Raw genomic sequence first — 16,351 nt, forward strand, 5'->3', positions numbered from 1 at the left:
TACAGTTATGTGGCAAAAGCATAAGGCATATTCATATTTACAATATAGCACAGCCTCCTGAACCTTACTGTTTTTATAAAATGGTTAATGCTTAAAATTATGATTCTTACAAATTCAAAAATTTAGCAAATTTATCAGCATTATACCTGTATGTGCAGTACTGTGCAAAAGTCTAAGGCCACCATTAGATTTGTGTTTTTGCAATGGTATAGTCGAGCATATTATTTCTTAGTCAAATACAAACAGAAAACATAGAAAATTTATATGCGGTATTAACATTAAAATAAAACTAAAAGCTAAAGTGACAAGCGTTTAATGTTACCTTCCCTTTTACTTGAACCCGCAGGCTCTCCTAATCATAATTTCTATTTTTAATTCTAATCTATCGACTTCAGTCTCCTAAAAAAATAAAAAATGCGTTTAGTGCCAAGAGCGGTTACACAAAATACTGACTTTGCCTAAAGAATAATTTTTTCTACATTTTGTATACATATTTATTGTATTTTCTGTTTGTGTTTTAATAATAAGAGCAAAAAAATCATATTAATAAATTAATATGAATGGTCATTAAAACTTATAAATACATAAATGCACGTTGGCAGTGTGTGTTGGCAGTTCTTTTTTAATCCCCATTAAACCAAAGCTGTCTCATTAGACATCCTGTTTCGATTCTCTTGTTAATGTGATGTCACACTGATAAAGCCCGCCCCACGGCCACTAACTGACAGTCCTGAATTACCATAGTTTCCTCCCTCAGTGAGTTGTACATGGTCTGCCAGTAATCAGTTCTATTTGAACTGAAAGTGCTGTCTCTTTTAGTAAGCGAGTAAGGAGTTGTAGCTCATTTGCATTTAAAGGTACACTGCCTCCACCCAAATAGGGGTATTTTTAGCATGCTATAATACATGATCTATGGGGTATTTTGAGCTGAAACTTCACAGACACATTCTAGGCACACCTGAGACTTATATTACATCTTGTTAAAATGGGCATAATAGGTGCCCTTTAAACCTGGTGGTGGCCTGATTCTTTTGCACAATACTGTGTATCATCAATGCTTTCATAAAAATAATAATCACTTTGGACCTAATTTATTATACTAATCTGTTATAGTATTTAGTACACTTGGCTATACTGCCCTACAAAGCCAAAGCACAGTAACTACGCATTTGGTCAAAATTAAGTTAAGAGTTGAAATGGGCTTTGTGAGATCTGTTGTGTCTTGTGACAAGGTCTCCTGGTTCAATTTTGTCCCATTTTAGAGAAACGTGTCTACCAAAATTGCAGTAACATGTTTAACTGGCTGGTGTAAAAAACTTTAAGGGCATTTTTCTCGGTTTTTAGTGTTTGCGTAGTTACTGCACTTAGCCTTTGTAGGGCAGTATAGTACACTACTTCTTATCTTACATTTGTACAATAAGGTTCAACGTAATATTTAAAAGATGGACCATATTTCCCTCTGTCTCTACGCATGGTTCAGTTTTCCGAACCAACCTCATTTAGCCCATTTACAGGTTCACAAATGAGGTAAAAGCACTGCCTGAAACCTTTAACAAACCTGAACTGATATCTACTGTACCGTTTTTCACTGTAAAGGCTGTATTGTGGTGGTATGTCTTCACAATATGATGCTGTTATGCTGCGTTCACACCAGCCACGGTAGAGGCGTCAAGCGCGAGTGATTTTAATGTTAAGTCAATGTGAAAACACGTTGACGCGCGTCTGGAGGTTTTGCGGCGCGAATGAGGCATTTAGAGTGGTGCGGTACACGCGGTTCCGCCTAATTCGCGCGAATGGCGCAAATTTAGCGTTGCTGCGGGAAACACGCAGGTTAAAAAATGTGAACTTTGGCAAAAATAACACGCCGCATTAACCAATCAGGAGCTTGCTTTAGTAGTGACGTGATTACAGGAAGTGAGCGGAGTCGCAGAAGCCCCTCCCATGATTTCCGCGTGAATGTCTCAATGACTATAATTTCACGCACAGCTTTCACGCACGAATGAAGCGAGTAAACTCAAAATCTTCAAGCGGCAAACTAGACGCGAATTTGACACCTCAAACGCGGCTGGTGTAAACCCTCAGTAAGATGTAAGGGGGCGTGTACACCAAAGCACATAAATGTGGCTGAAACGGCAAGCGGATGCCAACTGCGGGCGCTTGCTGGCATTTTTTCAGCTCAGCGCTTTGGTTGCTATGACACTTCAGCTTTATCAGTCGTTGAACGATGCGCCAGTTGGTTGTTGTGATATTTATCCCTCCCCTCCTCCACTGTGATTGGATGGCTGAATGCGAAGTGACATTGACGGGCTGAACGTTTCACCCAAAGTTGGACATTTTTTAACTCTGGGCGCTGAACGCGGTAAGGGAAAAATGTCAGCAGCTGGCGTTTTAGAAATATGTGGCGCTTCCATTGTAAACAATTGAAAACGTACACCAGCCGACGTAAACGCCTTGGTGTGCACACCCCCTAAGAGTGCATTGCAGGTGCACATTTGTACAAATACAGCTGCACTTAAGAACATCTTTATTAAAGGTGCTATCTAAGGATGTACCAGATACCCAAGCAACCCACAGTAAGAGACAATGTGTCCTTAAAGGGGACATTTTACAAGCATCTTTTAAGATGTTAAATTAATCTTAGCTGTCCCCAGAGTACATGTGTGAAGTTTTACCTCAAAATACCATATAGATAATTTATTATAACATGTTACAAATTGCCACTTTGTAGGTGTGAGTAAAAATTGGGTTTTTGGGTGTGTCCTGTTAAATGAAAATTAGCTGATGAAATGCAAACAATTGTGCTGTCAATTGTTTTCTCTCTCTCTTTCTCTCTCTCTCTCCCTCTCTCCCCCTCTGCACTAAATGGCAGTGCCTTGGTATTATTATAATAAGATCCCCTTATGAAATCACAAGGGGAGACAAATCTCAATTACCTATTTTTTCCACATGCTTGCAGAGAATGGTTTACCAAAACTAAGTTACTGGGTTGATCTTTTTCACATTTTCTAGGTAGATAAAACCACCGGGGACCCAATTATATAGCACCTAAACATGGAAAAAGTCAAATTTTCATGATATATCCCCTTTAACACTGCTTTTATGCTGAAAATTTGTCATAATATTTCAGGCGAGGCAATGAACCATCATCCTTCAGCAGCACACCGAGACGCACTGGAGGTGGCAGCCGGCGGGGAATGATTGACAGCTCTGATGCAGCGGAGGATGACATAGACATGCAGGGCGACTACAACGGAACCAAAGCTAGCGATTAAAAGCCTTCGTCATGCTCTCCAGACATGTTACTCTTATCTTTAAAAGACCTTATCAAAGAAATTTTACAAGGTTGGGTTATTATTAAGATGATCATTATGTTTTGTTTGTCGACTGCAACCAAGCACCGCTCTTCGGTTTCTCTTTATTCATCACAATCTTACCTTTTGCATTGACCTATTTGGCACCATAAAGCTCATACTTGGTTGTCTGAATAAAATCTGGTGGTCTTAAGAGCTAATATTTACCCTCCCTTGGGTAAAACATCTGTTTTTATTTTAATTAATTGCGGGTAAATGGCTGTTCACTGTTTTGTGCTGCAACTGTCCTCAAACTACATTATACTGCACGGTCTCATTTATTTCGCATTGTATTGCTGTGATATATACAGATTGGTTAGCAATTAAATAGGATTTTTGGATGAATTTTTCCCAACATTGATGTTTTAGATGTTTATCAAGAGGCAGAGTAATACCTAAAACAGGACCTTTGATTTTATATATATTCCAAAACTAGCCAAACCAAAATGAAGACATCAGAGGTTAATGTAATTGTTGATGTAGTAGTCTGCATTGTTTAGGATAAAGAAAAGGCCTAGGTTTAAGTTTAATTCTAAAAACGTATATTTCTCATAACCTTTACATTTGTACAGAGCTATAGTTTGGGCGATCATACAATCAGATACCTTGAAAAACTAAGCAATTTGATTAGCTTTTATTTTCTTTATGAATGTTTGCCATAAGTATTATATTATATACTTCTCGAACTTATTCATGTAATAGTTTACTACTCCTACAAATGTTTTCATATTTAAAATAGACAAAGTAAAAACAACAAATATCCTGTCGAATAGTTGTCTATTGGCAGACATTGCCTGTGAAGGAATGTAAAATTATATAAATAAATATATATGTAAAGCTTTATCTTCCCAACAATTTCACTTGTCACAAGGAATTTACATCGACAGTAGGTCACGTATATGCAGTTCTATCTATTTGTGAAACCACATGCACTTGAAATAAAGTCAGAAAAATGTTTTTGGTGTTTTGTCGTGATTTGCTAATTATTTATTTGATAATAAATGTATTCGTTTATACTAAACAAACTTAGCCATTAGGAAAACCTCACGAATCTAAGGAGTTAAAGCATGCTATTTCAGCATTATTCTGTATGTGTACTATATGCACAGTATGCAAATGTATCCAAATTATTTTTTCAACCACTGGGTCAAAAAGGGACAAACCCAGCCATTAGGTTAAAATAACCCAGAAAATGTGAAATCGGACTGGACAATGGGTAAAACATTTCAGCATTTTGGGTTAAAACGTTCCAGCAACTTTTTGACCAAACGCTGGGTTCAAAATATCCCAGCATTTTTAGAGTGTACCTGAACACAGGGTTCCCACACCTTAGTTAAAGGATTAGTCCATTTTCTTAAAAGAAAAATCCCGATAATTTACTCACCACCATGTCATCCAAAATGTTGATGTCTTTCTTTGTTCAGTCGAGAAGAACTTATGTTTTTTGAGGAAAACATTGCAGGATTTTTCTCATTTTAATGGACTTTAATAGAACCCAACATTTAATACTTAACTCAACACATAACAGTTTTTTTCAACAGAGTTTCAAAGGACTATAAACAATCCCAAACGAGGCATAAGGGTCTTATCTAGCAAAACGATTGTCATTTTTGACAAGAAAAATGACAAATATACACTTTTAATGCACAACTTCTCCTCTAGATCTGGTCGTGATGTACTAGCCTGACCCGACGCAATACGTCATCACGTCAAGAGGTCACAGAGGACGAACGCAAAACTCCGCCCCAGTCTTTACATGTGTTGAGAAAGAGGACCGTTCCGACGTTGTTGTATGTCAATGATACTAATTAATGTCTTTGTGGCAGTTTGTTGTTTACAATGGTCCGCAAATGTGCGTTTTAAATATGTAACACGTGACCTCCCTACGTCACTACGCATTTACGTTAGGTCGCGCTCGACCGGACCAAGACGAAAAGTTGTGGTTTAAAATTACATATTTTTTATTTTTCTTGTCAAAAATGACAATCGTTTTGCTAGATAAGACCCTTATGCCTCGTTTGAGATTGTTTATAGTCCTTTGAAACTCCGTTGAAAAAAACTGTTAAGTGTTGAGTTAAGTATTAAATGTTGGGTTCTATTAAAGTCCATTAAAATTAGAAAAATCCTGCAATGTTTTCCTCAAAAAACATAATTTCTTCTTGACTGAACAAAGATAGACATCAACATTTTGGATGACATGGTGGTGAGTAAATTATCAGGATTTTTCTTTTAAGAAAATTGACTAATCCTTTAACTTCAAATTTCAAGGATTGGACCTTTCAAGGATTTTCCAGGTCCAATACACTCAAATTCAAGGACTAAATGTGGGGGGGACACATTTCAAGTGAGAGCAAGGTTACATTGTGTTACCTTTTAAGATACAATGTTACAGTTCCCTTTTGAGGGAACTCGCACTGCATCACTGCAGTGACATACTTTGGGGACGCCTCCAAGGGTAAGGGCGTCTGAATGTGTATATCAAATTCAACCAATGGTGAGGCTTAATGACAAAGACGGTGACGCAGGAGCCAGGAAGTATATCGCTATCTAAAATATTTTTAGATAGTTTAGCACGTTTGCTTAAAAAGTGTAGAATTTTTATGATATTATCCTACACTACACAGGGAATAATCTAGATTTTTTCCAGAAAACTAGTTGCATAAAATAGATTCAAGCACTTTCAATGACCTGTATGTATCTATGTATGTATATTTTCAAAAGCATCCCAGGGCCTTGTGGAAACCCTGTGAATAGCATGATACATTTGTGCACAGAAAATGCATCCCACAATGCAATTAGTTTTCAATGTGATGAATGAACTAGAAGATGCCATTTGCTAAATGGTTAAATGATCTATAAAGACAAAAATAAGATAATTACACAAAATTGAATTAAAAATGCAAACCATTTTTTCCTAATAACACTTGGCTACTAAATTGGATGTCAATCACATGTGACAACATTATGATTTTGAGGTCATGTGATAACCATACATATATTGAGAAATAATAGCTGCTGTTTCGCTTTTCACGTTTCATATTTTCAGGGTCAATTGCTCTTGCTTCTCTTGGCCACAAGAGGGAAGGACTTCAACAGCACAATGCCTTTGCTGTTTTCGGATATCAATGCAGTAGCTACAAATTTCTCCACAGGCTTTAAACTGCATGCACATCTTTACTGTTTTGCTGTGACATTATATACCATACATTTCTTAAATCTTAACATGACCTTTCCTCGTTTCCAGTAAAACTCACAACAAACATATTTGTCATTCACTGCCATCCAAAAATCAATATTTGTAGTTAAATTCAGGTTATGGGGAAGACCTTTACTCACTTTGACATCAAGCCAAGGTACATACACACGTAAAACATCACACGTGTAATCCCTTACATTTCACGCTGACCAAGAAGAGCACAACTGTAATATACTATCTGAGGTTTGACTCATTTGCATACTACAAGTCTAGCACTTTAGTGTGATACACTGAATAGTGACAGTAATGAGCAAGATACAAGGAGCACTATGGATTATTACTATGACTGGAATATGCTTAGGCATTCAGAATACTGGTAAGCAAGCTATAATTAGTGATTATATGTTTTATAATGTATATTGTAGTTATATAAATTTGGTTATTTTCATTTTATGATTCTAAAATTGCATTGTTTCTTAAAGGGGTAGTCAACACAATATTCCGCAGTTTTACAATTTGCCTGGTTGTTCTGTGCCCTAAAAGTACGCATTGTTTTTATTATGGTAAAGTGTGTCCACCTAATTTTTGAAAGCGGAAGAAAGTGTTGTATTTCCCTTATTTGTGTGCGAGACTTCTGTTTCAATTAGCCAGCCGGTAGAAAACAATGTTGTGGGAGCACACACAAGACATGTTTAAAAACGTGTATCCTGATATATATTATATGGTATTCAATTAGTCTAAATGTTGTGTGACCATTACACAACACTACTACAATATATAAAAAAAAACTGAGAACTCTGGCAAAATGGATACAGTGGAGGCCGGTGACTTCTTTATTGAGGATGCAGGATGCGAAGCTCGTCACCAAAAGCATTTGTGTGGCTCGTCATGTCAAAATATGTGTTCGGCGTGTCATGTAAACTTATGTGCATCACATTTCATGTCAAAATACATGTCTGCTGCAGACGCTTCAAAGGGGTTTATGATAAAAGAGACGCTTTCGTTCACTTAAACCAATGTGTAATTTTGTGTTTTGATATTATGCATGATGCACATGGTTCACATGACGCAACGCAAACACAATTTGACATGACGAGCAATACACAGACATTGCTAACACATTTTTTGAATTCGCGCCCCTCAAAGGTAAAGATAAAAGAAAAATTTCAAATAAAGGTCCAATAACAGGTAAAATAATAATAACCATGTAAAACAATATTGATAAAAATTTAAAATTATTTATAAATTACTAAAAATCTCAAGTAAAAAAATTTGATCAAAGGGGTTCGGCTGACAACATTTTTTGAAATTCCCTATAGACAAACGATGCTACAGTGTAAAAAAGTTGGTTCAACTTTAAAAAAAAGATTGGCTAGTAACTACACTACATTACAATATATAAAAAACCTGAGAACTTATGCAAAAATGGATAGATGTACCAAAAAAAGAAAGGTCCAAGAACAGGTCAAAATAATAACTAATGTAAATTAATTTTAATTAAAAACTTAAAAAAATTAATGAAAAAATGTTTTAAAAGTTAAACATAAAAATGTGGTATTAAATTATTGAATATTTACTAAAAATCTCAAGTAAAAAATTTAGGTCAAATGGGTTCGGCTGACAAAAAACTTTAAAAACCCCTATAGACCGTTTCAGCAGTAACAACATAAACAAGCGGCTGTCGCGGTCCGCACGTAACTTCCGGTAAACTCCCCTAATAAATAACAACAAAGTACTTTAAACGTAGTTTATTTATATAACAAGCAAAAAACAACACATTGATTACCTAGTAAACCAAAACATTTGTTATTTTCGATGAGGCATTTGTTCAAGAGATCAGTTTAGCAACTAGTCAGACCATTAAAAAACGAAACCGGAAGTGAAGTTCGGATCCAGACGTGTGTGTGTGTGTGTGTGTGTGTGTGTGTGTGTGTGTGTAAAGATGGAAAGACGTAAAGAAAGTTACCAAATAAAGGTAAAAATAATAACAGGTAAAATTAATAACTATGTAAACTATGTTTTTGAAGTGAAACATGCAAATGTGGTATTAAATTGTTGAATATTTACTAAAACTATTAAGTAAATAATTTAGGTCAAATAGGTTCAGCTCATCGGCTGACAAATTTTTTTTGAAACATAGACGGTTTCAGCAGTAACAACATATACAAACGCCTTTCGTGGAACAAACGTAACTTCCGGTAAACTCCGCTAAGAACCAATAACAACCAAGTCCTTAGAGTAGTTTATTTCTGATAACAAGCTAAATAAACAAGTAGATTACCGTAGTTAATATTTTTTAGCTAAAGCATATAAAAAAACTACACTCAGCTAACGTTGCTGTGTAAAATGTGTACTATAATGTATACAATGTTAACAACAAACTCTCACCTCGTCTTTAGGAAATCAAAATGTTTTTCAAGGTCTTTGTTCCAGTGTTCGGTTAAGACACTAGTCTGACCATTAAACAAACAGGACCGGAAGTAAAGTTACGACCAGACGCGTAACCGCGACAACACACATGAAATCGTCTATAGACAAACGATGCTACACTGTAAAAAAGTTGGTTCAACTTAAAAACATAAGTTACTTGATTGTATTTAAATTTTTAGTTAATTCAACTTAAAAAATAATATTAGTTGACAACAATTTTCATACAACTTTTTTGAGTCAACTAATACTTTTAAAAGTCGAATTAACTTAAACTTTTAAAGCAACACCAAATAATTTTTTACCTTAAAATAACGTTCCCAAAAAAGTTTCAGTCGTTCATCCACTCGAAACAGGGTGAACATTTGCTTTGCAGCCCTCTATCGGCCAAAACCGCACTAAAGAAGTTTCCAACCGTCGGGTCACGCTCCTGTAGTTTGAGTGAAAATTACAAAAACTTACTTTACGACAGACCTACAATCCAATCAGAGACAACTTTGCTGCAGTAGGCTAAATTATTTACGACAGTGGTAATGGACAATTCCGCTTCCAACCTGTAGGGGGAGCAAAGAGCAAAACCTCTTTAGTGTTGCTTTAATGCAACCAGGTTCGTTTTATGTTGAACAAACAAATAGTTTTTTACAGTGTTTGACAGTAAATGTTGACTGAGCCTATAGATACCTTTGATGTTCCCCAAAAAAAGAAAATACGTTTTTGAGCAACATGAATAAAGACAGAACAATGACAAAATGGTTAATTTTGGATGACATGCCCCCTTAAATAATTACATATTTCAGTTACAGCAGTTCATCTGAAGACTATGGAGCACTTTGTGTCTGCTGTTCAGCACTTAGAAGATTTAAACCCAAGACTGACTCCACTGGCTTTATTGTCAGGTTTACGCAAGACTATAGGCCAACGTGACAACATCACCTCCAGTTTTCTAGGATCATCTGACAATAGCACCGACATTCACTACACAGATTCCAACAACAGTTTCATCACAGCAAAGTTGAATGTGAACAGAAAGCTCTTTAGGTTTTTCAGCAAAGCCAACGATCATTTCATAACAGATAGTCGTGAAGAAAAGGGAGTCGTTCTGACTCCTGATGGCACAACTGTTGCCCTTGCCCCCCTCCTTCTTGGTATTGAAAATGGCCTAAAAGCTAAAGAGGACGATGTTCGACACCACAACCACTACCTTCTCCCACTGGCCAAGAATTTAGCCCTATCATTTCTTCAGTTTCAAAATTCAACAACGGCTAAGTTGCTTGGCCCAGATGGTTGTTGGGACAGCATATCTACCCCCATGGTTTTCACTCTTTCAGGACAGCCATCTTTGGCCACTGATGCTGTGGTCCATGGAGGAATGGATGGTGCTATACTTGGGAATCACCTTTCTGTTGTAAAATTAAGTCAACTGCTTAAAAGCTATTACTTAGACGACGTAGAAGAGTTTGATCACACTTCCCACAGTCACCTGAGGGGGCGCTATCGCAGACAAAATTTTCACAACATTACAAATCCATCATTGCTTCGAAAAAAAGTATCGGATGCCTTGCAAACTTATAGATGGCAAGGGAATATCGCATCAGAAAGTCTTTTAGAAAAGGGAATGAGAGAATTTGTCCTGCATTATATGGGTAAGTTAATCCATATAATTTATAATCATTTGCTCTGGTATTAACCCTTACACTCTGCGGACCTGCCAGCGGGTCCAAAACTGCATCATCACGTTTAAATATATATTTATTTAAGTTTGAATATATATGAGTTGTGGAGCACAAAGTTTTCTGTAAAATAAAGTATGTGTAAGATTCATGCATTCTTAATTCTGCAAAAAGTCTAATTACACTGCATTACACACATTTCTACCAGGATCTGCCAATTTATGCATGAATGTAAATGTATCCTATTTCAGACTGTCCTACCATCATTCCAAGATGTATATGGGGAGCAGCACCACCCCACGTTCCTCTTGATTCCCTGTCTCCACCCCTGCCTTTCCTTTATATTCACCACACAGAGATTCCTAGGAAACCCTGTGTAAACCTCCAGATGTGTTCCAAAAATATGAGGGCAATGCAACAGTTTCACCAGAAAGATCGAAAGTGGCATGACATCGGCTACAGGTGCGACCATCAGCTATTACATTATTTTTAATTCGTAGAGGTTGCTTTTTCACAGCTCAGATGCGTTTTACTTACAGTTAGTATCAACTTAGTCTAAAGGGGGTTGCACACCAGACGCACGGCGCTGCGCCGTTCTAAAAAAATTTAACACATTGTTTTCTATGAGTATATGCACCCCCCAGGCGACAGGTGGCGTCTGTCCTCGCCACCCAGCTACGACTCAGGAAGTTGCTTAAATCTCTGTCGCGCCACAGAGCGCCACTCATATTTGTCCCAAATCATTAACGATTAACATTAGCTGCTAACGTATATTTTGCATTTTGAAGTAGACGCTATCTGAAGAAGCTCGCGCTATTTAATGTGCACTTCCGGTTTACGATACCTCTGAGTTGTCCTAGATGCGACTTGACGCAGCGCGGCGCTGAGCTGCGCATCTGGTGTGCGACCCCCTTAAGGGGCTATTTACTCCTGGTTTCTCTGATTGGATAGCTATCCGATCGTAAAAAGACCAGGTGTAAATGCCTTCCAAAACGTTTTCAAACGGATTTAAATTCGATCGCTCAAACCACTTCAGGAGGTGGTCTGGGACGAAAATACATCTGGTTGGTGAAACCACGTGTCAGCGCTTACTCCTCCCAAATGTAAGCACGTCACCCGGAAGTTATCCGGCAAATAGGCAAACAAACAAAGACGACATGCTTATTGCTTTATGAAGTGACTACAAAAACAAATAAAAAAATCTAATGACAAACTTGATGATAATACTGCGCGCTCAAGCTCATGCCTAGCAAGGAGATGGACATCTCCCGCCAAACATACAGTAGTACAACATACAGTAAGTGCTGCCTTTTGTTAAATAAACGTTGGCCTATTTTTTAAGGCGGAGTGATGAATAGCGTATTTGCATTTTCCGCCAGAGTAGAAGATCGGATTCATATTCGTTTTCACAAGATGCATTTATGTGGCCAAATGTAAATGGAACAGTTATAACAAATCAGATAGCTATCTCATCACAGAAAACACATGAAGTGAGCAGGTGTAAAAAGCCCCTAAGATGTGTCTCCTAAAATTGCTTAGGAGAAATAAAAATGAGATAAATGTTAAAATACTGTACGTTGAGTGGCCTAATCTTGGTCTTGTTTTAAAGAAGACAATTTAAGGTCTTTCACTGTGTAAGCAGCTGAAAATATTAAACAGAAAAGTTGTTATAGCAGTTTACATTTATTTTAAATAAATAAACATAATCCAATAAAATATAAATTTTATGAAAAAAATTAAAAAGGTAAATATCTCAAAAAAGTAATAATGCAAACACGAAGCCATATGTTTCAAGCGTGTGATCCAAATTTCAATTTAAAATCACAAAAAATTAAGTTTGTGTCACACTTTTAGTGGTTTTATCAACACTGGCCAGTAGGTGTCAACGGTTTGCTGCATACTCTTGTCATAAATTAATAAATTACTGTCACTGCATTATTATAACTGCTAAAATGTTTTGAAATATGAAAACTACATTCTTAGAGCTTTCCAGTGATATAGTTTATCAACATGTTTTGTAGATTTATACTAGGATATAGTGTTATGAATATAGAAAATTAATATGCATTCCTATGGGGGGGCATGTAACAAAAAAAAACTACATTATTTCTATCAACAGATGACCTTGAAATATAAAAACTAAATTTTGAGAGCTTTCCAGTGATATATAGTTTATCAAGATTTTTTAGGTTTAGAGTAGGGGTTTAGTAGCCTGACGTTGTCATACTCAATTCTAGTCAGAATTTGAGTCTGATACCGCTCCATTGAGCTAAAATTATGAGGCGTGTCTCAACCGAAAAATGCCTCTGCACTCAATTGGATAGACATACGACCAATCAGAGCAACGGAGTGTGTAACTTATGTTGAAATGGCGTCTTTAGCAGCCTGACCGAACTGCTAGTAATTTCGCTACAATGATACTAACATCATTGTAATTATACTAAGTCTGAGTTAGCGAAGGTACATCAACACCTACTATGTTTACAACATTTAATTTATATCACAACAGTCATAGAGTAAGACTATCTCTTACCATTTGTACGTTAGGTGAACTTCATCCATGACGATAGCTACCCATTACGTTGGCTTGAAAAATATCGGAGCCTAGCATGTCCCTCCACTTATTCAGCAGTCACGATTCCGGGCTTCCGAAAAGAAGCTGGCAACGACCGCTAACTATATCCATCTCGTCGTGCACGCCGAGTTGCATCGCCGTGATACCCATTTCAGTTGCTTCTTTAACTTTGTCCTCCATAAGGGCGACCAACTTCTGCCGAATCCAGTAGGAAGGACGGCGAAAACATAAACAAATGCCTTGATCGCGTTTCTCTGTTTCTCTTTTTAAATCAATGCTCTGTCGATATCTTTTAGAACAGACTCAATGTCAGATTCCACACATCTGAATTCTCCAGCGGCAGCCATTTCATTGACAGATTCATAAACAGACATTCATAAACAGATTGAACACACGCGCTCTTTGGTGACGTGGTTGATACGTAACTGTTGATCATCTGTCCATCTTCGTATAAAGCCCGCCCTCACAATTTGATTCGTCGGCCAGTTTTGGGACTCGCATAGTAGCTCTTCAATGGAAAAAGCCAGACCGATCTTCCCGTTTTTCAAAATGTGGTGGGCGGGGCTAAGATCGGCTGGCACCCAGGCTAGGGGTTTAGTGTTAAATGTAAAAACAAATTGGGCCTAAATGTGGGCCCGTGACCCTTTTGAAACTGACTCTCACTACGTCATTTTGTTCTCAAAATGGTGATGATATATGACAACTACACTCTTAGAGCTTTCCAATGATATAGTTTGTCAAAATTGTTCAGATTTTGAATAGGGTATTAGTGCTATACATATGTAAAAACTATTTGGGTCCACCTGTGGCCCCGTGACATTTTAGAAACGGATTCTCACTACGTCATAATATTCCGCAAATGGTGATAAAATATGAAAACTACACTTTTAGAGCGTTCCAATAATATATAGTTTGTCAAGATATTTTAGGTTTAAATAGGGTATTCGTGTTACAAATATTTAACAACAACATGGGCCCACCTGTGGACCTGTGGTATTTTAAAAAATGGCTCTCACTATGTCATTTCTTTCCCAAAATCCTGATAATAAATGGAAACTACACTCTTAGAGCTTTCAAACGATATATAGTTTGTCACGATTGGATAAGAATTCACATGCAAAACACTGAAGTAAACGTAGCTGGCGGGACAGTGACATTAAGCAGGATATAAATGTTTTGAGGCAATCTCTCTTTATAAATGAATCAATTACTCTCCCTACATAATTTATTTTATAAAAATACTGTTGAAATGTCTATACTAGAGGCTTAGACCTTTCCAACGATATATAGTTTGTAGTGATAGATTAAAATTGACATCAATATTGATGTAAACTTAGGTGTCCTGTATACGAGACGGCAACGCTTAACAGTTAACAGAGATAAATGTTAGAAATGTTTTGCTGAAACACGTTGCAAAAACTGTAGTACTGAATTATGGAGTTACACCATTAAACAGTTTTTCCAAATTTCAGAATTATTTAATTATTATTATTTGGGCAGGGCTAAAACTGTAGCTCGAAAAGTAGAGCTAAAACGGTAGCATGGCCCCGCCGCTAACACAAATCGCAAACATCCATTCAGGTTGTAGCGGCATTTGACAGTTAAAAGAGACGGCAGCTTTCCTGGGGGCGTGTCTGCTAGTGGCTTTCCTGGGGGCGTGTCTGCTGTCTGTGCTGAAACCACGCCTCCATCGTTTAAGAGCAGAGAATCCTGCCTGTTTTTTTAAGATTTTGATAACTTCCCAAACAAAAGACAACTCTGTGCTGGATAATTTTTGTGTGTGTTTAAAATCACATTTTTCTGAGGTGTCACAAACTGAGAACACATTTAATATCAGACTTTACACAGACTTTAAAAACATCTCTTTAGTGATTTTTCGCAGGGGATGTCACAAATATAAAATTTACATTGATAAAAAGCCAAATGTTTAAATGCTGGTCCACCAGGTCATCCCTTTATGAAATCTATGAAAGTCCAAACTGTTGAATGACTATGCCTTGCCTCAACAACAGCCGAGAAGTAGATTCTGGTCTTTTCAAGTCGATCTTTGCAGCAGGAAACGGCATTAATCTGCTTACTTTTTGAATGAATGCTTAAAAGATGACAGTTAATGTATAGTAACCTGTAAGTATTATGTGTTTGTGGTCATGTCAAGTTTTGTGGTCGGGTCTGATGGCTACATCTACGAAGGTCGAGGTTGGATGTCACAAGGAGCTCACACCAGAGGACGTAATCAGGTCGGGTACGGCGTCGCTTTTATCGGGAACTACACCAGTGATTTACCCTCCCGTTACACCTTGGAGTTGGTGGGGCACCATTTGATCAAATGTGGGGTGAAGAATGGATTTCTACAGGAGAATTTTACTATGCTGGGACACAGACAAGTAGTAAACACATCTTGCCCGGGGGACTTCCTGTACTCTGAGATTAAAGCATGGGAACACTACAAAGTATGGAGGAGGCACTAAAATTTGATGCGTTTTTTATGTTAGACGCTGTCATACTAACTGATGTATTATTCTGTGTCTCACATAGGATATGGACCCTTTTAAGTACCAATGAGGACATCTTCATGCCACCCTGTGAATAATTGTCGAAATAATGTCTAATAATATAATTTAAAGCACTAAAACACCAAAATTTTGTTAAACTAATGATAGTGTTGCAAAATGTGAGTAAACATTACGTGTGCAGAAATAAAAAGTGTGCATGTGCATGTGACTTTATTTGTAAGAAAGCTTGACAAGTTGTTCACCACAACAGGAAGTGGGTTCATTGCAAGCCCCAAAGTGAGAAAGGAAGTTCTGCTGTTGTGACAGGAAATGTAACTGTCACTGAAGATAATAACAGGTATTTAGGTTAAACTGCCAAACTTGTTTATTTTAATCATAACTTAATTATTTAATAACGTTATGAGATGATACACATGTGTACCAGTCACAGTCGTACCATTTTAGTTCAAACTTAAAATTATATATGTGGAAGGGAAAGTATTTCAAAAAGACAACATTTAATGGTTCACAACTTGTGTATGAGTGCCTTCTCAAATGTATGCCCACAAATAAGATGATAAAAACCCAGAATAGATAGATCTGAAAATTATTTGCTACTCTCGTTTTTCTTCAACCTGTAT

General features: G+C 37.0%; 2 protein-coding genes across 4 annotated transcripts in view; both read left to right on the forward strand.

The window, feature by feature from the left end:
* Window positions 1-4,307, forward strand: part of myh11a (myosin, heavy chain 11a, smooth muscle) — a 41,360-nt gene extending 37,053 nt beyond the window's left edge. For both annotated transcript variants that reach the window (XM_055213970.2, XM_073870763.1), the window contains one exon: window positions 3,128-4,307. In XM_055213970.2, coding sequence (XP_055069945.2) covers window positions 3,128-3,272 — 145 coding nt within the window. In that variant the 3' untranslated portion in view covers window positions 3,273-4,307. The remainder of the gene's footprint in view (window positions 1-3,127) is intronic.
* An 898-nt stretch (window positions 4,308-5,205) lies between these two features.
* On the forward strand, window positions 5,206-16,117 carry pglyrp2 (peptidoglycan recognition protein 2). 2 transcript variants are annotated; one of them, XM_073870768.1, is made up of 5 exons: window positions 5,206-5,553; window positions 9,771-10,616; window positions 10,895-11,105; window positions 15,374-15,668; window positions 15,754-16,117. In XM_073870768.1, exons 2-5 carry the CDS (start codon window positions 9,794-9,796, stop codon window positions 15,778-15,780), a joined length of 1,356 nt encoding a protein of 451 aa, XP_073726869.1. In that variant the 5' UTR covers window positions 5,206-5,553; window positions 9,771-9,793; the 3' UTR covers window positions 15,781-16,117. The 2 variants fall into 2 exon arrangements, with proteins under 2 accessions (XP_073726869.1, XP_055069944.2); XM_055213969.2 differs by lacking the exon at window positions 5,206-5,553 and adding an exon at window positions 6,386-6,922.
* The last annotated feature ends 234 nt before the right edge of the window (window positions 16,118-16,351 follow it).

Source organism: Misgurnus anguillicaudatus, chromosome 8 (genome assembly GCF_027580225.2).
Source record: "Misgurnus anguillicaudatus chromosome 8, ASM2758022v2, whole genome shotgun sequence".
In the NCBI taxonomy this organism is placed as follows: domain Eukaryota; kingdom Metazoa; phylum Chordata; class Actinopteri; order Cypriniformes; family Cobitidae; genus Misgurnus; species Misgurnus anguillicaudatus.

Coding starts and splice junctions, on each gene's coding strand:
- pglyrp2 (XM_055213969.2), top strand. CDS start 6,853: ATGAGCAAGATACAAGGAGCACTATGGATTATTACTATGACTGGAATA. Junction 6,923..9,770: donor CTTAGGCATTCAGAATACTG/GTAAGCAAGCTA, acceptor TACATATTTCAG/TTACAGCAGTTCATCTGAAG. Junction 10,617..10,894: donor ATTTGTCCTGCATTATATGG/GTAAGTTAATCC, acceptor ATCCTATTTCAG/ACTGTCCTACCATCATTCCA.